Source organism: Mandrillus leucophaeus, unplaced genomic scaffold (genome assembly GCF_000951045.1).
Source record: "Mandrillus leucophaeus isolate KB7577 unplaced genomic scaffold, Mleu.le_1.0 Scaffold417, whole genome shotgun sequence".
NCBI lineage: Eukaryota > Metazoa > Chordata > Mammalia > Primates > Cercopithecidae > Mandrillus > Mandrillus leucophaeus.
The window spans coordinates 493,485-518,945 of record NW_012104443.1 but is presented as its reverse complement, the minus strand read 5'-3'; the positions used below and the strand labels follow the sequence as shown (position 1 = coordinate 518,945).

Genomic DNA, 25,461 nt, shown 5'->3' with positions numbered 1-25,461 from the left:
CAGAAGGCTCCTGAGATAGCTCTCAGGGTAAATGGGGGAGGTTATGACACGGGGCATGTGGCCTTGGAGAATAGCCTATTCAAGTCCTAACTTCATTCACACTCCACATTCAGACTCTCCGTGCAAAGGCCAATTTGTTTTGCAGGTAATGGATAAAGAAGGAATCTCACCCTCCAGTGGTCCCCAATTTCAGGTAGTGTTCTCTCATGATATGGATATACCTTCTAAGGCTGATGTGACTGATGATGGATGCAATTGTTTGCATTATTTGACTAAGTTTCCCAGGAGTAGCTGCAGGATGGAGCAGATTTACAAGGGTTATCTGGACAAACAGCATCTCCACTTTGGGATTAGCATTTAGGACACCAGAAGTCTTTCCTTTCCCTTCTCCACCCCGGCTTCTGTTGGAAGCAGACTTCAACCCCTTCCAAATCTGACTCCTTCAGGGTTCCTACAGGAGAAGTAAAAGCTCATTTCCTATTCGCCATTTCCTCATGCTAACACATCCAAAACAGAGACTTTTTGTTGGCTCATTTGCTTTTATTTTTTTGGTAGATGAAAATATACCAACATTAGAAACCATTGATTTTTGTTGCTGATGGTCCTCAGAAAGTAATGCAAAAAGTTGTTTAGAGTTTTAAAAGTATGCCCGATAATCTACTTTCATTTCCTCCTTTCTCAAGGTGAGACAATTACAATCAGAACCTGCAAAAAATCCACAATAAATTCTTCTCTAATGCCTTTTGCACTTAAAATCTTTGGTAGATACCTTAGCATCTTATTCAGCAATAACGTGCCACCTGTCTGTAACTGTATATTTGGTCTTCAATTGTAACTACATAAAATGCTGAAATATCTGTAACTTGGGAAGCAGCAGAGAGTTATAAATGTAGCTCTAGTATTAGGCTACCTGTGTTCAAATCGCACCTCTATCGTTTATTAACTGTGTGACATTAAGTTCCTTAATGTCTCTGATAGCCTCATTTTCCTTATCTTAAAATGAGATCCTATCATTTCATAAAGTTGTATTCAATATGAGTAATTAATAATGATTATAGTTCTTTGAAGGCTTACTACACTAGGAATTAAGTTGAGCACTTCACACTCATTTTATCTAATTGTGAGAACAGGGCTTCGTACACTGTGGACAACCAAAACATACTGAATGATTGAGGCGGGGCTAAAGAGGTCCGCAGCGGGCACGCCATTAGAGGAGTCGCGAGTGGAGCTCGGTCACGTCTGCCCACAAAGCGCCTGCGCTTGACCTCTACGTTCTATTTACTTTGGCAATGTACAAAGTGCTGAGGACAGCCCTAGCCCAGAGGGCCCCGAATACATTGTCGTCTTCTTATCCCCGGCCCTCTGCGTTAAAGAGGGCTGCCCCGACTCGGCTTTGAACGCTGACTCGCCCTTTTCCAGTCGGCCCTTGAGCCCACTAGTCCGGGCTACAGCGTTTTCCTAACCGAGGTTTAGAGGTGAGATGGAAAATGTACCCGTCTTTATTCTTCTGTTCTCTCCCCCGCAATGACAGGGTGAATGGCGGTGGGGTTGGGGGTGCGTCTCTGGAGTCCCAGTCCCCTGGGGACCGGCGGGCCGCGCGGAGGCGACAAAGGCCCTGAAATTTGGGGGAGTTTGTTTCCAGCCGGACCTTGTCCCTGGGCGCGCCGGAGCGCCGCGCCTGCGCGCTCAGCCCGTTGCCGCGCCGGCCCTGCGGACGTGCGCGCGCTGCCTTCGCGGCACCTGGGCCTGAGGTGCGTGCCTCCCGGGCCCTCGCCAGCTCCAGATGCCTGGGGAGGACTTCAGAAACCCGACTGAGAAGTGGAGCGACCCCCAGGGAGGGTCGGACCTGCCTCAATTCCGCCAAGGTGCCTGGGGACCCAGAACGGGGGCTCCACAACCTCAGTTCCTGAGCTCCTTTTGCTTTCTCACTTCCCCACCTATTGAGTGCGTCTCACGCGGAGGAGAAATCTGAGAGGAAGGCGCAGAGGAATTTTTTTTTTTCTTTCTTGCTGTGGGTTGTATCACATGTGGCGTTTTCATCCTGGCTGCAGCCAAAGCAGTTTTTACCCTTGCCCTTCCTTTCCTGGCGTGGGATTTTGTGGTTTCTGGACTCGACTCGACCATTAAGTGCTTATTATTGGTTGTGGGCCCTTAGAACGAGGGCTGTGTGTGTCAGTGTCCTTTGTCCGGTGTAGTCCACTGGGAGGGAGAGGTGAGGGTTCAAGGCCAAGAGAATGGGCCCGGGGCGAGTGGGGCAGAAGCAGCCGCCGGAGATTATTCCCCCACTGAAAGTTGTGTGTGTTTCTCTTAGGTCTTTCATTTCTTGTTCGCTTACTTTCGTGAAATCCTCACATCGTTTTAATGGTACTAGTCAAGACAAGAAAATCAACAGGCTTTCAGCCTTGAGGCAACATTGGATATTACTGAGGTCAGTTTTTACAGTTTTTACAGTCTTCACGTAGAATATCTTGTTCTTGTCAGGATAAGTTCTGAATTGAACTGCTGAGCAGATCTATTCTTTTATTTCAGTTTAACATAAGTAAAATTACAGTCTTTTTTATTTTTATGTTACCAACAACAACAAAAAATCGGTTGAAATGGGATTTGGAGCTCCATGAGTGCGTGAGGTGAGGATCCCTAAGCTGACTCTCATAAATAGGAGATACGATCACCACTTGCCTCTAATGGTTCTAACAATCTAGGGCTCCCAGTAAGTGCTTTTCCACGTGGTGGGAGGCAAGTGACAACAGTTATCCAATCTTACTGCTAACAATGGATGATCCTTTTTGGTACAGGAGCTCTAGGTAGCCAATCCCTGTTTTAATCAGAGGTGGTTGTGGTGTGTGATTTTTTTTTTTTCTTTTAGGCGTGTTCCACGAAAGCATTTATTAAAAGAAGAAACATACAAAAGGAATTGAATCTGGCTCCAGACCAAAATCCTCTGTGTGATCATTCAGTCCTGACATTGGACAATTACCAGGCTTTGCCTGACTGGCCTCAAGGGCCAAGCTGCCCTCCCACACCAGGCTCGATATGGGCCAGTGCATTGCAGCTTTCTGGAGGGGGTTGCAGTCAAGGACTCGCCCTGCCCCTCCTGCTAGATATGCAAATCCCGTAACTTCTTTCCTGGCCTGGGTACCTCCATTTAGTGGCCCTCCTAGGAAGGACCATGGCTAAGACACTTTTCTCCGTTTTTGACCCAGCTTCTTTCACTCTTAGACCTTCCACCCATTTCCTATTCTAACGTTCCATAAGAGGCAGGAGATTTTTGTTAGGGGCTCCTCTTCAGTGAGAGGATTACCTCATATGCGCTGCATCAACTGACCCTCACCCAGTGTCCTTGTATTTAATGGACCACTGGGGAGCCAGTGCCTCTTTTTACCACTTGCTTGCACTGTCACAGTAAGTGAATAAAGGCTTGATTACTTTTGGTTTGGCTCATTGTCCTGGTTGACTACCTTGGCACCTAATTGCTGCCAAGTTCTTTGCAGTTCACTGGATTCATGACTTAATTTTAATTATCATGACTGTTGCTCTGTATCGGCATGTTTAGAGATTTTGGAGCTTGTTCACCTGTAATTTCTGTAATTCAAGCTACTGAAAATGGATGTTCATAGCACCAACAGTTGATTGTTGGTTAACACTGATATCTGGGTTATATGGTATATTTTACTACTATACTGGCTTACAGTCAGATTATTTTATTTTGCGTGGATTTGTGTGGCATTTTCTATTTGGCCTGTAATTAGATGATTTCTATTTAAGATAAATGTTTTGGAATAATAGGGTCAAGTGAAGAAAACCAGACACTTGCTTTCTTTAGTAATCTTGTCTCATCCTATGGGCCCCTATCTTTCTCACCTGAATAGATTACTTGGCCACTTTGAATAAAGTAGTTGATTTGTTGTAGGTTCCTCTGTCTAGTATGAAGAGGCATGTTAGGAACGGCTTTCATAAACTTTTTTACTTCTTCCTACAGAAGTTTCATGAAACAATATTTATCCTTGCTATATAGTATGCAGTCTGATACTTTCCACTTTTATTTATCCCCTATTTGTATTTATTGATTTAAAAATTGTTTTGTGAGATGGAGTCCCACTCTGTCGCCCAGGATAGAGTGCAGTGGTGCGATCTTGGCGACTCACTGCAACCTCCGTCTCCTGGGTTCAAGCAATTCTTCTGACTCAGCCTCCCAAGTAGCTGGGATTACAGGCATGTACCACCACACTTGGCTAGTTTTTGTATTTTTATTAGAGACAGGGTTTCACCACGTTGGCCAGGCTGGCCTCGAACTCCTGATCTCAGGTGATCCCCCGCCTCAGCCTCCCAAAGTGCTGGGATTACAGGCATGAGCCACTATGCCAGCCTCCACTCTTATTTTAAATAACAAAGTGCTGATCATGATCTGCTAAGTTGAATTCACAATCCATTAATGAGTAATATCCTGCAGTTTGAAAAACACTATAATAAAGATATTTGTTCAGTAATTTTTTTTTTATTCTGTTTCTGGTTCATATTGCTAAAGAACCACAGTGGGTATGTTTGTGATTTGGGATTGAGGGTATCTTCTAGGAGAAGATAGTAGCACCATACTTGTTGGATGTTTGCCAGATCAGCTTACAAAAGAACTCCAGACTTAGAACTCTCTGATCCAGAAGATACATTATATTGAAAGTGCTAGCACAGCTTTTTACTTTTTTTTTTTTTTTTTTAAATCTCTGACTCCTTTATTTAAGGGCAATGCCATAGTAGACTAATAACGAGAAGAAAATTAGCTTCTCTGATAGAGGACAGTGCATAAGATAGTTATGAAAGTGCTTGCTAAATTTTTTTTTCTTTTTTTTTTTTGAGACAGAGTCTCACTGTTGCCCAAGCTGGAGTGCAGTGGTGCAATCTTGGCTCACTGCAACCTCTGCCTCCCCGGTTCAAGCGATTCTTGTGTTACAGCCTCCCAAGTAGCTGGAGTTACAGATGTGTACTACGACGCCTGGCTAATTTTTGTATTTTTAGTCGAGACAGGGTTTCACCACGTTTAGGCTGGTTGTAAACTCCTGACCTCATGTGATCTCCCTGCTTTGGCCTCCCGAAGTGCTGGTATTACAGGTGTGAGCCACTGCACTGGGCCAATTTTTTAAATCTTTATATTAACGCTTAAGACCAAAATGACCCTTTTACTATATTGCCTGATGGGTAAAGCACACTCAGCTTTCAATTACTTAGTCATAGATAGCTATATAAGTAACCAATTTGTTGATCTTGTTATCTCCATGCTTGTCTTTTGGGAATTTCACAAGAAAGTGAAAAGGAGAATTTTTTTTTCTTTGAGATGGATTCTCACCCAGGCTGGATTGCAATGGCACGATCTCGGCTCACTGTAACCTCCGCCTCCTGGGTTCAAGTGATTCTCCTGCCTCAGCCTCCCGAGTTGCTGGGATTACGAGTGTGCACTACCACACCTGGCTAATTTTTGTATTATTACTAGAGATGGGGTTTCACCATGTTGGCCAGGCTGGTCTCAAATTCCTGACCTCAGGTGATCCACCAGCCTCAGCCTCCCAAAGTGCAGGATTACAGGTGTGAGCCACTGTGCCAGGTGAGAAATTTTTAAAATCTGTAAATTTAGTCAGTGGGTTTATTTCTTAGTGAGAAACTCTTTAAAATATTACTAAGAAGATAAGGATAACATTTTAAAATTTGATTAGCATTGAGTTAAATAGTTCCTTAGATTTATGTATTGCTTCACAGTTTTTTAGCACATTCATATGCATTATCTCCATTGATTTTTGACAACAGTTTGTGGTGGTAGACCGTCCAGGAGACCTTTTCCCCATTTTACAGATGAGAACTCTGTATTTCCTTCTTCCTACCACCAAGATCATATAATGGCAAATCCAGGACTAGAACCCAGGTCTTCTGTGAATTTACTCCTAGTCCACACTGTCCTTGTTGGTCTAAAGAAGTAATTGAGAATAAGTCATGTTAAATCTGTGGCTAAGAAATCCAACTATGATAAGTCAGATGTTCTGTTCTAAGAGCATATTTACAATGTACTATAATTGAATGCAAGTTCTTATTTTTAGTATTATGTTTTAATTTGTTACCTTTCTAGCCCATTTTTTAAAATGATAGCAACTAAATACTGGCAAATCTACCAAATAATGAAATAGGAAAATTGGAATTAAAATATCTATTTAATGTTAATAAATTCACCCTAGTCCCCATTTAATGTAGCATCTCAATTAGAAAAATAGCTTAAAATTGTATTGATTTTTAGATATTTCTTTTAAAGACTCATATCTCTGTATGTGTAAAATTAGTTTTATTATTTTAAAGTATTATTTAAAATGATTATTAACTTGTAAACACTAAGTCCAGATTCTCCTTTGCCTTTAATATCTTCAGCCAAAGAACAACTTAAGTTACTTTTCATATGGATAAATAATTTTTAAATTAATACATTTTTTTCTTTAATTTTTAGACATCTGTGGAATTTAAGAACACTATGGAGCTCATCAGAGTATATCACTGAAGAATATGATGGCTGAAAACAATTTAAAAATGCTAAAGATTAAACAGTGTGTGGTAGCCAACAAACTACCTAGAAACAGGCCATATGTTTGCAATATTTGCTTTAAGCACTTTGAAACACCATCAAAATTAGCTAGGCACTATCTCATTCATACTGGTCAAAAGCCATTTGAATGTGATGTGTGTCATAAAACCTTTAGACAACTAGTTCATCTGGAGAGGCATCAACTAACTCATAGTCTGCCTTTTAAATGTAGTATTTGTCAGCGCCACTTTAAAAATCTGAAGACATTTGTGAAGCACCAACAACTTCACAATGAAACCTATCAGAATAATGTTAAACAGGTCAGAAGATTGTTGGAGGCCAAGCAAGAAAAGTCAATGTATGGAGTGTATAATACTTTTACCACAGAGGAAAGATGGGCCTTACACCCGTGCTCTAAGTCCGATCCCATGTATAGCATGAAAAGAAGAAAGAATATTCATGCATGTACAATCTGTGGCAAGATGTTTCCATCACAGTCAAAACTTGATAGGCATGTACTTACTCATACTGGTCAGAGGCCTTTTAAATGTGTCTTGTGCACTAAATCTTTTCGACAGTCAACTCACTTAAAAATCCACCAACTTACACATTCAGAAGAAAGACCTTTTCAATGTTGTTTTTGTCAAAAAGGATTTAAGATTCAAAGCAAACTTCTGAAGCATAAACAAATCCATACCAGGAATAAGGTTTTTCGGGCTCTTTTATTAAAGAAGAGGCGTACAGAATCTCGCCCCCTGCCTAATAAGTTAAATGCAAATCAGGGTGGTTTTGAAAATGGTGAGATTGGTGAATCTGAGGAGAATAATCCACTTGATGTCCACTCAATTTATATTGTCCCTTTTCAATGTCCAAAGTGTGAAAAGTGTTTTGAATCAGAGCAGATTCTCAATGAACACAGCTGTTTTCCTGCTAGAGGTGGCAAAATTCCAAGCAGGTTCAAAAGAAGCTACAACTATAAAACCATTGTTAAAAAAATCTTGGCCAAGCTTAAACGTGCTAGGAGTAAAAAATTTGTTAACTTTCAATCTGAGAAAAAAGTATTTAAAAAGAGTTTCTTGAGAAATTGTGATCTTATTTCTGGTGAGCAGAGCTCTGAACAAACCCAGAGAACATTTGTGGGTTCTCTTGGCAAACATGGAACATATAAAACAATTGGCAATAGAAAGAAGAAAACATTGACTTTGCCGTTTTCTTGGCAAAGTATGGGAAAAAATTTGAAAGGCATCCTTACCACAGAAAACATATTAAGCATTGATAATTCAGTGAATAAGAAAGACTTGTCAATCTGTGGTTCATCAGGTGAGGAATTCTTTAATAACTGTGAGGTACTTCAGTGTGGTTTTTCAGTTCCAAGGGAGAACATACGTACTAGACATAAGATATGTCCTTGTGACAAATGTGAGAAAGTATTTCCTTCTATATCCAAACTAAAAAGACACTATTTAATTCATACTGGACAGAGGCCCTTTGGCTGTAATATTTGTGGGAAATCTTTTAGACAGTCAGCTCACTTAAAAAGACATGAACAGACTCATAATGAAAAGAGTCCTTATGCATCTCTTTGCCAAGTAGATTTTGGAAACTTCAACAATCTTTCGAATCCAGGTAATAATGTTAACTATAATGCTTCCCAACAATGTCAGGCTCCTGGTGTTCAAAAATATGAGGTCTCAGAGTCAGATCAAATGTCAGGAGTTAAGGCAGAGTCACAGGATTTTATTCCTGGTAGCACCGGGCAAGCCTGTCTTCCTAATGTACTTTTAGAATCAGAGCAAAGCAATCCTTTCAGCAGTTATTCAGAGAATCAGGAGAAAAATGATGTCTTCCTGTACCGATGCAGTGTTTGTGCTAAAAGTTTCCGATCTCCATCTAAACTGGAAAGACACTACCTGATTCATGCAGGGCAGAAACCATTTGAATGCTCAGTTTGTGGCAAAACATTCAGACAGGCTCCTCACTGGAAGAGACATCAACTTACTCACTTTAAAGAACGACCGCAAGGGAAAGTGGTTGCCTTAGATTCGGTTATGTAAACTGTTGCAACCACTAACAATTGTGGTCTCTGGTGATCTTATTTTTAAAGCCTGTATTATTTAAAATGCATTTTTATTGAAAGGCCTGCATTAAACTGAATGGTTTCAAGGCATTTGCTTGTCTTGCATAGTAAGGAGGTAAAATACATAGAAAATTAATACAGTATTTTAGAAACAGCCAAATTAATTTTTAGAGGCAAGAACATGATTTGATGCTATAAAGTAGTCATTTTAATATTGTAAACATATGCTTTGGCTGTATTGAAAAATATAAATCCATGATGCTGTACAAATAATGTAGCCTCATTCATTTTTTAAAGGAATTATTCCTTAAGACATGCCATCTCACTGAGAGGCAAAACTTGGCTTTTAGCTGCAGCACATAGCCCGGTTATATTTGATTTAGTTTACATTTCATATGAAAGCATAATTTTGTCCACATGTGGCTCAAATTGCATTGGAATTTTTTTTTTTTTTTTTTTGTAAACTTAAAAAACTACAGAGGCACTAGGTGAAAATGGATGAGAAAATTATAGTAGTATTTTCATTGGTCTTTTCAAAGCTATTTTTGGGACTATGTGATAATTTCACCTTCAGGTGATGAGGACTTTTTTTTTTTTCCTCCCAGCTAGTGCCATCTTAAAATAATTTAAAAGTAGGCAAGAGGCTAGAATGCATCTATATACATTTACCATGTTTACTTACCAGGAATATTTTCTAAGTGCCATAGTCTTTTTCATAATACGTATGAGTTTTATCTTTTCAGAGGAATAATTTCAAGTCATTTATTTGCTCATTAATGATAGCAGTAGTCATAGACTTAAGACTATTCTAGAGATCTTCATCTCCATAAGACTTTTACATTTATTTTAGTAAACTTTTCTTTTTATGCCTCTTTAATGGAGTGGTTCTATTATTTAAGCCTGTTATAAGTTTGATCAAATGGCAATGACTAGGTCTAGTTTTAGTTTTTATTTTTGCAAGAGTCTATTGCTAAAGAATTTTATTTTGATCCTTGTTAAATTTTTATTTTAATTAATAAGGTAGTCATTCCTGTAGAGGGATAAGATGCTTGTAGAGTTGTGGGTATCATTTCAAATAGAACTGTTATGATTTGGGAAATATTCTTTAGTACAAAGGACTTCACTTCATAATGACAGATTGTCCTTCACATTTGCCTTTGTTTATAAAATCTTCAGGAATGACATTCTCTAGCAATAAAAGGAATGAACCGTTATGTTTCTAAGCTGAAAAAAGGAACAGGTGGGTAATTATCCTACCATACTTAAATATAGTGGAAAATCCTCTATTGAGAATGTGGATAAATGAGCAATTGTAAATTTTGCATCATAATCTGAGAACTTTCTTTTGACAGGGGGAGGCGGGAGGGATAATAGGTGGGGGTGATCTGCTTGCTTCTTTTACCACAGGTAATTTTTAAGTAACTTTGGTTTAATTTACAGAGATGAAACATGACAGTCTGAGTAAAATGCCCAATGATGTAGAAGTGTGCCTGTTTATTATGTAGATACAGACATCCAGAAAAAACAGAGGAGAATCACATGCTTTAAAGAACACTTTCTCTTAGGTTTCCTTGAGATATGTTCCTCCAGTGCAAGCAAGATAATGGTTTACAGAATTTGCTTTACACAAAACTTTACAAGAACTCATCTGTTACACAAAAGCAAGGAATAACTAGTTTATATTTTCCAATAATGTTCAAGGTTTTCTCCTTAATATGTTTGAAATTATTGATTTTGGCATTTTTGTAAGCAATTTATGTATTTTATTTGAAGGAAATGTTTTATATAATGTTTTTCCCAACCTAAACAGGGAGAGTCCTAACAGTGTTGTGCTTGTATGATTATGAGACTTTATTTGCGTAAGTGATACTACTATACTTTATTTTTGACCCATGCCTTTTTAAGCTGTTTCATATTGAAAGTTGGAATATTGTAAAAATTTTGTCAAAGATGTACTGTAGTGCTATTTGAAGTACCTGTAACAAAACACAGTTGGCCCTCTGTATCCATGTACTCTGCATCTGTGGATTAAACCAATTGCAGATCAAAAATATTAAAAAAAATATAAAAATAATACAAATAAAAATACAGTATAACAGTTATTTAAATAGCATTTACACTGCATTAGGTATTAGTCTAGAGATAAAGTATACAGGAGGATGTGCGTTGGTTATATACAAATATGTCATTTTATGTAAGGGACTTGAGTATACTTGGATTTTTGGTATCTATGGGTTGAGGGGGCGGTCTGGGAACCAATACCCCATGGATACCAAGGGACAACTGTACTTATTTACCTTTATGATCGTTGCAAGCTTCTTATGGAAACTTTATAGGAATGAAAATATACATGTTAAGATTAAACATTAGATAGTAGATGGTTTGTTGCATGCTAGAACTGTTAGTATTGTTGAATCAATTACTTTGGTTTCATGAAAAAATAAACGATAAATATCTTTAAAGAGAACTAGAAGAATTTTTTGTTTGAGTGATTCCAGGCTGTAGTGTGATTATTTACTGAAGTAGTTTGATTGGCTGGCTAACTTAGTAGAATTATTGTTTCTTGTTTTGTACTGCAGTAGGGGTTATAATTATAAGATAAAAATGTGTGTGTTTAAGGGAAGTAGGTGGTGGTTAAAATTCTTGAAAAATTTTCAGAATACCTTAAAAATAAAGTTTCAAGTTACACAGTTTGGTGGTTTTGGTTTTTTTTTTCGGGGAGGGGGGGAAATTACATAATATTGGAGCCAAGGTACTGATTGATTGTCAGATACTTTTGTGGGTCCACTCCAATCTGCCTTCTACACCAGATTTGCATGGATATTTAATCATTTACCCTCCTGTTCATGTTACATTTCCATGCTGTTCCCTTCTGTGGAAAAAAAAATCTCTTTGACAGCTCCCTATCACCTACAAAAGAATGTTAACTCCATTATATGTTGTATGATCTACCTGTTTATCTGTTTATCCTCCTTTTTGGCCTTTCTCTTCAGATTTGTACTAAGCAAATACAGAATCAGGGGCTGGGCACAGTGGCTCAAGCCTGTAATCACGGCACTTTGGGAGGCCGAGGTGGGAGGATTGCTTGAAGCCAGGAGTTTGAGACAGTCAACAAAGCAAGACTCCTGTCTCTAAAAAAATTTTTTTTTAAAGCCAGGTGAGGTGGTGGCACACGTCTGTGGTCTCAGCTGCCCTCAGGACACAGAGGCGGGAGGATTGCTTGAGCCCAAGAATTGGAAGTTATTTAAAGTGAGCTATCATCATGTCCCTGCACTCCAGCCTTCCAAGCCTGGGTGACAGAGCAAGATCATCTCTTCAGAAAAACAAAAAACAAAAAACAAAAACAAAAATATATATATATAGAATTAGTTTCTCCAATACATACTAGTACTGTTATTCTTTTTGCTTTCCATCGTGTCTGTCTTATGTCAACTTAAATTAGAAACAGACTCACAATCTGTTCAAAGAAGAAATTTAGCTGAGTCAAGTTTCATTCCTTTTCCTTTTTTTCATGATTATGGGGGAAAACAAAAGTGCTTAAAACTGACTTGCGGAGAACACAGATTTCAATGTAAATGTTATATAAGACAACCAATTAGAATTATATTTTTAGGATGCAGCAACAGTCTTTGAAATCTTTTACAAGAATCTTTGTTAGAAATAACATTTGCCAAGTACTGTTTTATGATGCAGAATGGTGTCTGCTTTTTTGGAGCTACAGGGAAGGAACATTTAATTCCTAGCTTGTTCAGATTTCTCCTTATTGCCAGTTAGAAGGGCTTAAAATTTAAGGGCTATTTCTATTAAGGGAATTCTATTAGCAGTAAGAGAAAAAAGGAAATGTAACTGAAAAGTAGTATAATAGTATTACATGAAATATAGAACATGTAATATTTTGCATCTAAATTGGCAATCTATTTGTTCTTTGAAGTTTGAGCTTAAATACTACCTCCGGGAGCCTCTCTGATTTACCCAAGTTCTCCATCCCTTGTATTCCCCCTTAATTTTTGTTTATAACTCTGTTGATCTTCCACTAGAAACTAGTGGTTTTCAAACTTTAGTGTGAATTGGGCTTGTTAAAAGCATAGATTGCTGGGCTGCATCCTCAGAGTTCCTGATTCAGGTCTTTTAGGACCCCGAAATTTGCATTTAGTGACTAAGGTTAGCTGTTGTGAGACTATACTCTGAGATCCACTTGAAGTACATGCTTCTGGAAAGCAACAGAATGAGTCTATATCACTTATGGAGAAGGCTTAATACTGTTGCAAACATTAGGTTCTCAAATATATGTTGAATGTATGAAGGAAGAAATTAATGAATGGAGCAATTATTAACAACGTTTTATGTTTTCCTTAAATCCACAATTTCCCTTAGATCCTTCCAGAGGATGAGTTTGCCTTCTACTGTGTTGTGATCAAAGCCTGTCCAACATGGCGTCTCTAAACTTGTCTTCACTCAAAACTTTATCTTTTCTCTGTTTCTCGTCGTCTGTCTCTTAATAATGTTCCTTCACCTTTCTGAAGCTAGATTTTTTTCTTGCCCACTTCCGGGAACTTAATAGTACCTTTTTCTGGTATCTAGTTTTTCTCTCTCCAGTTGTTATTTCCCCTCTGTCTGAAAACAATTTCCTGGGTTCCTTATTCAGTAATGGTGCTTTTGGCTGCAAGTGACAGAATACCTGACTCAAACTCCTTTAGCAATAAGGATCTTAATTGGCTTACATGACTTGAAAGTCTAGTGAATAAATAAGCTTAAGAGTTGTTGAATCACATTGTTGAATTGATTGTGCTTCCTTCTGTCTGCTCTGCCTTTCACAATGGCATGGCTATTTTCCTGTGGTTTTAGGATGCTTTGTAGTCAATACCTCATGCTCCTTTCACAAGGGGTAGGGCATGGCAGATAGTGAGTGAGAGAGCTAGAAACTCTCACAAGACCAAGGGACAACTTTCCCAAAAGCCTACAGCAAAACTTTCCTCTCTCATCTGCCAGAATTGCTTCACAAAACACAGTTTTGTTTGTTTGTTGTTTTGTTTTTTGTTTTTGAGATGGAATCTCACTTTGTTTTGCAGGCTGGAGTGCAGTGGTGCGATCTCTGCTCACTGCAACCTCTGCCTCCCGGGTTCAAGCTGTTCTCCTGCCTCAGCCTCCCTGAGTAGCTGGGATTACAGTTTCGTGCCAGCACACCCGGCTAATTTTTGTATTTCTAGTAGAGATGGGGTTTCATCATGTTGGCCAAGCTGGTCTCAAACTCCTGACCTCAAGTGATCCACCAGCCTCAGCCTTCTAAAGTGCTGGGATTACAGGTGTGAGCCACCATGCCCGGCCCACATTTCTGAACCAATCACTGATAAGGATAACCTGGAACTGGGGCTGGAATTCACCTTTCTTTTAAGCACATGGTTTCCAGGGAGTGATATGGATACTGGTCAAATTTGAAGTTGTGTTTAGAAAGAGAAATGAATGGTTAAGCAATCCGTGTTGTTCCCTGTACCTAGCTTAAAAAGGTGTGTTTGTGGGGACAAACAACTTTAGTTTTATTATTCTAGATACTGTCACAATTAACTTTTTTTCTTTTATGGCGAGAACTATTGCAAATTTATCTTCTGTCTACTTCCTTCATGGCCTTTTCACTCACTAACTTCTTAGCCCTTTATTATTGAATACATGTTTTCTTCACCATCCTTTGGGAGTTGCTCTCTCAGTGGCTATTGTAGTGGTCATTGTTGGTTGTAACCACATCTCCTTCTCCCTTCACTGCATATCAGCCAAGTAGTCAGGGTTAGACCGACCTAGTTGCAGCTCAGCTATGGGTCGTGATCAGTCTAAGGCTGTCAGAATACTCACATCTCCCTTGCCATGATGACTGTTCAGAAATAGGTAACCCAGGTCTAAGCCAGAGTAATTGCCTTGGGGATGAGCACTGACCTAAGTTAATTCTATCAGAGCAAAACCATGTACTTACTTTAGTGATTCAGGAAGGACTAATGGGTGTACAGAAGAAGTTCCCTCCATTTTGGTACCATAAGGGACACTCATCTGGTGATGAAGTCAAAACACAGAGGGAATGGGGTAGGGGGACAAAGAAAAGAATCACAGAGAAATGGAGCTGGAAACCTGATTCAACTGCCTGAAGCCTAACTTATCACCCCTATAGATTTTATTACCTCTAGATTTTACTTATTGTTAAGCCAATTTAGAAGTAGATTTTCTTACAACATATCCCAATTAATAATGGTCACCAATGGTCTCCTAATTGCCAAGCTCATGGTCTTTTTGAAATTCTTGTTCTTTCAGATTTCTTTGAAGCATTTGACACTAGTGACAATCTTGTCATTTGAAACCCTTCTTTCTAGACTCCCTGGTTCCTTTGCTTTCTGTCTACAAAACACATTGTAGAAAGCTTGTAAAGAGAAAACCATAAAATATACATAATTTTAGAATGTCCAAAACCATCAGTCAGAAACTTAGCTAAGATAAGTTGATAAGAAAAATAGAGATGACAGCAAGGGGGAGGGGAGGTATTATGATACTACATTTTGTCATAAATCTGCTAGGTATTATAAATTAGAACCATTTACGTGTTAGATCAGTAGAAAGCTACATGTGATCTGTAGCTTATTGGTTTAATTTTTTTTTTTTTGGAGATTAAGTCTCGCTGTGTCACCCAGTCTAGGGTGCAGTGGTGCGATCTTGGCTCACTGCAATCTCTGCCTCCTAGGTTCAAGCAATTCTCGTGCCTCAGCCTCCTGAGTAGCTGGGATTACAGGTGTGCGTCACCACGCCCAGCTAATTTTTGCGTCACCACGCCCAGCTAATTTTTGTATTTAATTAGAGACAGGGTTTCACCACTTTGGACAGGCTGGTCTTGAACTTCTGACCTCAGGTGCGCCATCTGCTGGGTTTACAGGTGTGAGCCACCACACCCGGCCCCTAATATTCTCTTGGCCATAAAATCATGAGATACTTTGTGAATTTAATAAACATATAAATTGGAAAATAAACTTTATTATCACCTGTCTCACTGCTACCTCCGACTGTCTCTCTATATAAAGGAATAATTTTTCCTTTTAAAACCTACTCTACCCTCTGTCTTCTCTATTGTGCTTTATGCTTCCACTATTCTTTCAACTACTAAAGATAATATCTTTTTTTCTGTCTTTCCAGTGTCTTCTGTATTTATTCCTTCCTTTTCACTTCGACTGTCAGAACCCATATTTAGTCCTTTTTATTTTAGCTTTAGATTTGCAGTAGTCTCCTAGCTGATATTCCCATCCCCATAGTACCTGCACCAACCCATTTGACATACCACTCAGAAGTCATCTTCCAAAAATAGATTTACAATCAGTGGTTTCCCATTGTCTTCCACAATGGTTATTGTGGAAGAGAGCTTCCTCTCCCTAGGTTTCAAGGCTTTCAACATGTCAAGCCTTATTGCTGACTTCTGACAGCCCTGCATGACCTGTTTCTGTGGCTTTATCTGTGCTGTAACTACAGCATAGTATAGAAATACAGTCCAGGTGGTTTTTGCTGGTCAAAATGTTACATGTCAAGATTCATCATAAAAGCTATCAGAATCTTATTTTTCCTGTTTTATAGACACTGTGTTTATAAATAAAATGTCAGTAGATATTATACATTCAAACTCTGTTACATTTAAAATTGTGATTATGCAAATTTTAATCACTAGCACTCTAAACAAACTTTACACAATAACATATAGGGGTAAAAAGGACTTCATATTTAATCTCCACTCCTGCAGGCCTTTGCTTTTACCTTCACACTGTCTTATTTTTGTTTTTATTATTGTTTTTTTGTTGTTGTTTTGAGATGGAGTTTCACTCTTGTTGCCCAGGCTGGAGTGCAATGGCGCAATCACTGCTCACTGCAACCTCTGCCTTCTGGGTTCAAGTGATGCTCCTGCCTCAGCCTCCTGAGTAGCTGGGATTACAGGTGTACACCACCATGCCCAGCAAGTTTTTGTATTTTTTGTGGAGATGGAGTTTCACCATGTTGGCCAGGCTGGTCTCGAACTCCTGACCTCAGATGATCCACCTACCTCAGCCTCCCAAAATACTGGGATTACAGGCATGAGCCACTGCACGTGGCCCACGCTGTTTATTTTTTTACGTTTTTTTTTTATTTTTATTTTTTTGAGACAGAGTCTTGCTCTGTTGCCCAGGCTGGAGCGCAGTGGCCAGATCTCGGATCACCACAACCTCCGCCTCCCCAGTTCAACTGATTCTCCTGCCTGAGACTCCCGAGCAGATGGGACTACAGGCACGTGCCACCCTGCCTGGCTAATTTTTTGTATTTTTAGTAGAGACAGGGTTTCACTGTGTTAGCCAGGATGGTCTAAATCTCCTGACCTTGTTATCCGCCAGTCTCGGCCTCCCAAAGTGCTGGGATTACAGGCGTGAGCCACTGCACCCAGCTTACATTGTTTATTTTTGAACATGTCATATATATTACAAAATTCTAAAGTTATAAAAGGGTATAAAATATAAAATAACTTTTCTCTCCTTCCTGTTGTCCCCTCCCCACAGTTCCTCCTTCTTGGAAACACTAGTGTTATCAGTTTCTTGCATGTGTTCATCCAGGGAGAGTTTAACCAGAGACACATGTTTAATTTATGTATGGATTTGGGAATGGTAGGGGTGTGCATTCAAACTCAGTAATAAGAAACCAAGTTATTCAATTTAAAAAAGGGCAAAAAATATGAATAGAGGCTTCCCCAAAGAAGATATATGAATAGCAAATAAGCACATGGAGAGATGCTCAATTAGTCATTAGGGAAATGCAAATGAAAGTCACAATGAAATATATCACACACCTATTAAAATGACTAAAATTAGGGGCTGGGTGCCCCCAGTGGCTCATGCCTGTAATCCCAGCACTTTGGGAGGCCGAGACGGGCGGATCACGAGGTCAGGAGATCAAGACCATCCTGGCTAACCTGGTGAAACCCCGTCTCTACTAAAAAAAAAAAAACACACACACACAAAAATTAGCTGGGTGTGGTGGCGTGCGCCTGTAATCCCAGCTATTCGGGAGGCTGAGACAGGAGAATTGCTTGAACCTGGGAGTTGGAGGTTGCAGTGTGCTGGGATCGGGCCACTGCACTCCAGCCTGGGTGACAGAGTGAGACTCCATCTCAAAATAAATATATAAATAAATAAAGACTAAAATTAAAAGATTGTCCATATTCACATGGAGGGGAACAATGCCCACTGGGGCCTACTGGAGGGTTGAGTGGGTAGAGGGAGAGGATCAGAAAAAATATCTAATGTATACTGGGCTTAACGCCTGAGTGATGAAATAATCTGTACAATGAACCCCTGTGACACACCTTTACCTGTGTAACAAACCTGCACATCCTGCACATGTCCCCCTGAACTTAAAATAAAAGTTAAAAATCCGGGCGCGGTGGCTCACACCTGTAATCCCAGCACTTTAGGAGGCCGAGGCAGACGGATCACGAGGTCAGGAGATCGAGACCATCCTGGCTAACACGGTGAAACCCCATCTCTACTAAAAATACAAAAAATTAGCTGGGCATGGTGGCGGCGCCTGTAGTCCCAGCTACTCGGAAGGCTGAGGCAGGAGAATGGCGTGAACCCGGGAAGCGGAGCTTGCAGTGAGCCGAAATCGCGCCACTGCACTCCAGTCTGGCAGACAGAGCGAGACTCCATCTCAAACAAAAAAAAGTTAAAAAAAACTGTCCATATTAAGTGTTGATGAGGTGGAGAAGAAACTAGAATTGTATGCTCCTGATGTGAACGTAAAATAGTACTACTTCAGAAAGAAGGCAGTTTCTAAAAAACTTAAACATACATCTGCTGGGCGCGGTGGCTCATGCCTGTAATCCCAGCACTTTGGGAGGTCGAAGCAGGCAGATCACCAGCTTAGGAGTTCAAGACCAGCCTGACCAACATGGTGAAACCCCGTCTCTACTAAAAATACAAAAACTAGCGGGGTGTGGTGGTGTGCGCCCATAATCCCAGCTACTTAGGAGCCTAAGGCAGGAGAATCTCTTGATCCCAGGAGGCAGAGGTTGCAGTGAGCCGAGATCACGCCATTGCACTCCAACCTGGGCGACAGAGTGAGACTCCGTCTCAAAACAAACAAACAAAAAAACATACCTATCGTATAACCCAAATATTTCATTCCTAGGTATTTAAGAGCAAAGGAAGTATATGTCCATATGAAGACTTATACACAAATGCTCATAGCAGCTTTATTTGTAATAACTAAGAACTTGGAACAACTCAGATGTCTATCAGCAGATGAATAGTTTATCAAACTGTGGTATGCCAGTAAAATGGAACGAATGTTAAGCAATAAAAAAGGAATGAACTACTGATACATGCAACAACATGAATCCGTCTCAGAATCATTTCGTTGAGTGAAAGAAGGCATGCACTGTATTATTTCATTTATATAAAATTTCACGAAAAGCAAACTATGGTGACAGAAAGCAGATCAGTGGTTGCCTGGAAAGTGGGTGGGAATAGTGAAAGGTACAGATTGCAAAAGTGCACGAGGAAATTTTTAGGGGCTCATTATCATGATTTTGGCAACAGTTTCACAAATGTATGTTCATGTCAAAACGCATCAAATTTTACAACCTAAATATGTGTGGGTTATTGTATGTCAATTATTTTTATTATTATTTTATTTTTGTTTTTTGAGACGAGTCTCGCTCTGTCACCAGGCTGGAGTGCAATGGCACAATCTTGGCTCACTGCAACCTCTGCCTCCCTGCTTCAAGCGATTCTCCTGAATCCGAGTAGCTGGGACTACAGGCGAGCGCCACCATGCCCGGCTAATTTTTTTGTATTTTTTAGTAGAGACGGGGTTTCACCATGTTAGCGAGGTTGGTCTCGAATTCCTGACCTCAGGCAATCGGCCAGCTTCAGCCTCCCAAAATGCTGGGATTACAGGCATGAGCCACCGCGCCCGGCTGGGTTATGGTATGTCAATTTTTACCGCCATAAAACTGTTAAGGCCTGTAATCCCAGCCCTTTGGGAGGCCGAGGCAGGTGGATCACCTGAGGTCGGGGAGTTCGAGACCAGCCTGACCAACATAGAGAAACCCCATCTCTACTAAAAATACAAAAATTAGCCGGGTGTGGTGGCGCATGCCTGTAATCCCTGTAATCCCAGCAACTCGGGAGGCTGAGGCAGGAGAATCGCTTGAACCCGGGAGGCGGAGGTTGCAGTGAGCCGAGATTGCGCCACTGCACTCCAGCCCGGGCAACAAGAGCGAAACGCCGTCTCAAGAAAAACAAAACTAAACTACAACACTGTTAAGGGCAGTTAAAAACCAGCCCATATTCCCAGGCTGTTTTTTTGTTGTTGTTGTTTGTTTGTTTTGTTTTGTTTTTTCTTCGGGGTTGAAAAAAAACTAAATTCTCATTCACCGCACACGCCGCTCCTCACTAACCACGAGAAACCCCATCCAACACCATCCACCGGGTCCCTGCCTTGCCCTCCTAATCCCGCCAGCGGGGTGTCTTCTCTCTGCCGCCCGCTAGAGGGCGCGTACAGAGGAGGTCAAAGCTTTTGGCTCGCTAGCTCAGCCCCAACGCCTGCATGAACTTCCGGCTACACGCCATTCCGCTTCCCGGGGAACGCTTGGGCTGTAGTACGGGTTCCCTATGGGACTCTGAAGCCCGAGGATATCCGGCGCGCAACGTTTGTTCAGCGCGGAGTTAAGCGCGCCGGCCGTAACTTAGGTGAAGTGGACCAGGCTTGCCGCTGCCCAGGGCGGTCCTTTCGTTTCCACCGGAGTGGAGGGGAGAGTGCTGCCATGGCAGCCCCTGCACAGCCCAAGAAGATCGTGGCCCCTACGGTGTCCCAGATTAACGCGGAGTTCGTGACCCAGGTGAGCTCGGGCGAGTCTGGTGTATGTGTGAGGGGGTAAGGACGTCGTGGCCCCGAGGCCTGGTGGTGGGTTTTTTTTTTTTTTCCCAGGACTAGGAGCACGGAGGAGGCGTTCGTTTGTTAATTCATTCACAGAAGTCTTTTTTGCTGAGTATCAGCTCCGTGCCGGCAGCTACGCCAGGTGCTGGGCATACCGTGGTGGATGGGTTGCCCTGGCCTGAGGGGTTCATGGCCTAAGAAAGACACATAGGCCGGGCGCGGTGGCTCAAGCCTGTAATCCCGGCACTTTGGGAGGCCGAGACGGGCGGATCACGAGGTCAGGAGATCGAGACCATCCTGGCTAACACGGTGAAACCCCGTCTCTACTTAAAAATACAAAAAACCTAGCCGGGCGAGGTGGCGGCGCCTGTAACCCCAGCTACTCGGGAGGCTGAGGCAGGAGAATGTCGTAAACCCGGGAGGCGGAGCTTGCAGTGAGCTGAGATCCGGCCACTGCACCCCAGCCTGGGCGACAGAGCGAGACTCCGTCTCAAAAAAAAAAAAGACACATAAAAAGAAAACTACTCTATGAGTTTTGCTGTATTGGAGTTTGCCTCAGGAGCAATTGATTCAGAGAGGAGGGAACACCCCAATCTATCTGAGACTGTCAAGCAGCCTTCGCAGCAGAGTGATGCTGGACTGCCTCTTCAAGTAGGAGTAGGCTTTTTCCTGGTCCGTAGAGTGTCCTGAGTTTTTGAGCAGCTATGAGAAACTGACAAGACACCTCCAAATAGACCCATTTAAGAAGAGAGTGATTCTGTAGTTGGAGAGCGTTCATTTAGAATCTGTTTACTATCTTGCATTGTGAGCCACAGTTGGCTTTGGATAGGGAAACACAGTCCTGTGGTTGTCAGCATCATTCCTCATTCTTACTCTTTATTTGCGAATTGCATAAGAGCGTAAGTAGTTCAGTGTAGAAGTTATCATGCCCACCTGCTTCTTTATTCTTTATTCCTTGTCTCAACAGATTTGTCAGGGCAGAAGCCTAGGGAGAAATTTTGAATCCTCCCTTAATCCCTACATTTCTACATTCTGAGTATCTTTGGAATCTATCTGGTGTTCTACATCTCTGTCACCCTAAGCCTGGTTGCCATTGTTTTTTGCCTGGACGAAGGGATCCTAATCTGTTATATTGTTCTTCTTCTTGCTCTCCTCTAGCCCATTCTTCATGTTGCTTTCCGAGTGATTTTATACAAGTGCAAATCTCATCATATCACTTGCCTTCTTAAAATCTCTCCCTTCCTTTCCTTCCTTTTCTTCTTTCAAGATAGGGTCTCACTATGTTGCCCGGGCTCAAGTGATCCTCCCACCTCAGCCTCCCTTGTAGCTGGGACTACAGGGAACTACACTAAGGCTGACTGTCCTTAAAATCTTCAACTGGGCACGGTGGCTCATGCCTGTAATACCAACACTTTGGGAGGCCGAGGCAGGTGGATCACCTGCGGTCAGAGTTTGAGACCAGCCTGACCAACATGGAGAAACCCCATCTCTGCTAAAAATACAGAATTATCCAGGCGTGGTGGCGCATGCCTGTAATCCCAGCTTCTCAGGAGACTGAGGCTAGAGAATTGCTTGAACCCGGAAGGCGGAGGTTGCAATGAACCAAGATCCTCCCCAGAATAACTGGGGGTGAGGTGAAGATTTTCTATTGAGTTGGAGAGTGATTGGTAATTTGGGAAGGTGTTATTTATTTATTTATTTTTGAGATGGAGTCTTGCTCTGTTGCCCAGGCTGGAGTGCAGTGGCTTGGTGTTGGCTCACTGCAATCTCCGCCTCCCAGGTTCAAGTGGTTCTCCTGCCTCAGCCTCCCGAGTAGCTGAGATTATAGGTACACAACCACCACGCCCGGCTAATTTTTGTATTTTTAGTAGAGATGGGGTTTTACCATATTGGCAAGGCTGGTCTTGAACTCCTGACCTCAGGTGATCCACCCGCCTCGGCCTCCCAGATTGCTGAGATTACAGGCGTGAGCCACCACACCTGGCTGGAAGGTGTCATTTAAGTAGGAAGTTACTGTAATATTTTTAGAGGCTATTCCTCAGGGCCAGTGTCCTAACTGCTTGGGAGGCTCTTTAAGTGTGTTGTTTGTGCAGTTTATCGCTGAGCTATGAAAGCAAAGAAAACAGGTCCCATTTCTTAAGTATTCCAATTAAGTGAGAAGGAAAGTTGGATAAGCAATCAAATATTTATAATGTAGAAAGGTAAGATTATAAAGGGTTATATACAAAATGAAGATGAAAAAGCAATTGTCGCCATCAGGTAGTGTTGAGGACAGCCTCACAGAAGTAACATTTCAGATTTTGCTTCATTTGTCCATCCATTTATCCATCAGACTTTGTGAGTGCCTCTGATATGCCAGATACTGCCGTCACCTTTTTATAAATATATTGAGTCTTTGTGCTTGCCAGTTTTCTATTTTTAAAGAGATTATAATTGGGTTTTAAAATAAAACCCTATGAGTAAGACTATGCTGTTTCTTTAAATATGTAGAGAGAGTTATATATTTGTTTAAATTTCACAGTTTACAGGTAAAGCCTAATCTGCTGAAATATGCCAGCCCTTTTTTTTTTTTAATTTAAGTTTTTTTTTTTTTTTGAGACGGAGTCTCGCTCTGTCGCCCAGGCTGGAGTGCAGTGCCCAGATCTCAGCTCACTGCAAGCTCCGCCTCCCGGGTTTACGCCATTCTCCTGCCTCAGCCTCCCGAGTAGCTGGGACTACAGGCACCCGCCACCTCGCCTGGCTAGTTTTTTGTATTTTTTAGTAGAGACGGAGTTTCACCGTGTTAGCCAGGATGGTCTCCATCTCCTGACCTCGTGATCCGCCCACCTCGGCCTCCCAAAGTGCTGGGATTACAGGCTTGAGCTACCGTGCCCGGCCAAGTTTGTTTTTTTTTGAGACAGAATCTCGCTCTGTCGCCTGCCCAGGCTGGAGTGCAATGGTGCAATCTTGGCTCACTGCAACCTCCACCTCTTGCTTTCAAGTGATTCTTCTGCCTCAGCCTCCTGAGTAGCTGGGATTACAGGTGTGTGCCACCACACCCAGCTAATTTTTGAATTTTTAGTAGAGACAGGGTTTCACTATGTTGGACAGGCTGGTCTTGAACTCCAGACCTCGTGATCCACCTGCCTCAACCTCCCAAAGTGCTGGGATTACAGGCGTGAGCCATTGCGCCTGGCTAATATGCTAACTCTTATATTCTCTGTAATAACCAGCTGATAGACTACAATTTTTTTTTTAAGATTTTGTTATGGGTGTGAACTAATCATTTAAAGGCTCATTATTTTAGAAAGTATTCATGAAGATTTTGAATATCATTTGTAATACTTGCTCAACTATTAACCAACTGTAATCTTGGGCAGGTCACTTATTTTTTCTAGACCAGGGTTTCCTTATTGGTAGGCTGAAGATGTTTGGCTCTGTGGTTATTAACTGAGCTGTATTGTTTCCCTAGGGGTGGTTGGAGAGGATTTTTTTGTTTGTTTAAATCACAATGGCATGTTGTAGTGCAAAGCATTACTGGCATTTAGTGGTTTGGGGTCAAGGATGCCAACTGGCCTGTATGCCTGTATAGTCCCTTCAGATTTACTCTGTCCCCCAGTGCCCAGTAGGGCCTTGTTAAGAAACAGCTTATCACTAAATGATCTGTCTTCCAGCTCTACAATGGCATGAGTTTGTGACTTACTGTTTATACTATTTACTTTTGCAGTTAGCGTGTAAATACTGGGCTCCCCACATCAAGAAGAAATCACCTTTTGATATAAAGGTAAGTATTTTGGGCTTGCAACATAATTCTTAAGAAGTTACACTCCTTTTAAAGGGTTATTTCAACAAAAGCTTTCCATAATTTTTTAAAAATTAAAAACAACCTAAGAATCTACAAAAAATGCAATTTTTTGCTTATCAAACTTAGCAATTATTTATGTTAGGAAATTTGGAAGACATAGAAACTACACCATAAGAAAATAATCACTACCCAGAGATAACCTCTCTTACCGTTTTGTTGTATTTTCTTTAAACCTTAAAAAAAAAAGTGTGTGTGTATAATTTACTTAACTGTTTTTCTGTTTATAGATTCTTAGATTGTTTTTAATTTATCATTATTATAAAGGATCATGTAATAAATATCTTTGTAAATGTACAGAAATTTTGGTACAAGTTTTTGATAGTTCATTTAGGATTAAATCTGTTGTGTTATCTTGTTTTTAGAGTGGTGAATGAGGTAAAGGTCTATAATAAAGATGGAAGAAGCAGGAGTTGTATAGTGTAATAACTGAAGTCCAGTAATATTCAATAAGGGAATTGAACTTATTCAATTGAATAAGTCCAACTGAAGCAATTTAGAACAAATAATACGACAAATTCCCAAATATAGGGTTAATTCTCATTCAAATAGGTTCTTAAAGAGAGGTCTAAGACCAGGTGTGGTGGCTTATGCCTGTAATCCTAGTGCTTTGGGAGGCTAACGAAGGAAGATCACCTGAAGCCAGGAGTTTGAGACTAGACTGGACAGTAGTGAGATCTTGCCTCTACAAAAAAAATTAAAAAATTGACTTGGTGAGGTGACTCCTACATGTAGTCTCAGTTGCTGGAAGCTGAAGTGGAAGGATGACTCACTGAGCCCAGGAGTTTGAGGCTGAAGTGAACTGTAATCAGGCCACTGCACTCCAGCCTGGAAAACAGAATGAGACCCTGTCTCTTAAAGAGAGTGAGGTCTTTAAATGAAACAGATATTGACATATTGTATACCATTCAACAAGTAATGAAGACTCTTAAGCTCTGCCATTATAAATTTAATGGTGATGCTTTAGGCACTGTTGGTAAAACTGAAATTTTTACCCAAAATTTCTTTATTTGAACTTAAATTCTTATGAGTATATGTTTTGCCAGTAATCATTTTTTTTTTTTTTTT

The 25,461-nt window shown here is 40.9% G+C and overlaps 2 protein-coding genes across 3 annotated transcripts in view; both read left to right on the top strand.

Annotated features, from left to right (window-relative positions):
- The first annotated feature begins 1,663 nt into the window (after window positions 1-1,663).
- ZNF770 (zinc finger protein 770) lies at window positions 1,664-9,164 on the top strand. 2 transcript variants are annotated; one of them, XM_011992692.1, is made up of 3 exons: window positions 1,664-1,865; window positions 2,312-2,428; window positions 6,479-9,164. In XM_011992692.1, the coding sequence occupies exon 3, from the start codon at window positions 6,535-6,537 to the stop codon at window positions 8,605-8,607; it is 2,073 nt and encodes a 690-aa protein (XP_011848082.1). In that variant the 5' UTR covers window positions 1,664-1,865; window positions 2,312-2,428; window positions 6,479-6,534; the 3' UTR covers window positions 8,608-9,164. The 2 variants fall into 2 exon arrangements, with proteins under 2 accessions (XP_011848082.1, XP_011848084.1); XM_011992694.1 differs by lacking the exon at window positions 2,312-2,428 and having other exon boundaries at window positions 1,756-1,865.
- An 11,049-nt stretch (window positions 9,165-20,213) lies between these two features.
- The window catches only part of AQR (aquarius intron-binding spliceosomal factor), a 118,092-nt gene continuing 112,844 nt past the window's right edge, over window positions 20,214-25,461 (top strand). The window contains exons 1-2 of the mRNA XM_011992691.1: window positions 20,214-20,514; window positions 24,259-24,315. Coding sequence (XP_011848081.1) covers window positions 20,440-20,514; window positions 24,259-24,315 — 132 coding nt within the window. The 5' untranslated portion in view covers window positions 20,214-20,439. The remainder of the gene's footprint in view (window positions 20,515-24,258; window positions 24,316-25,461) is intronic.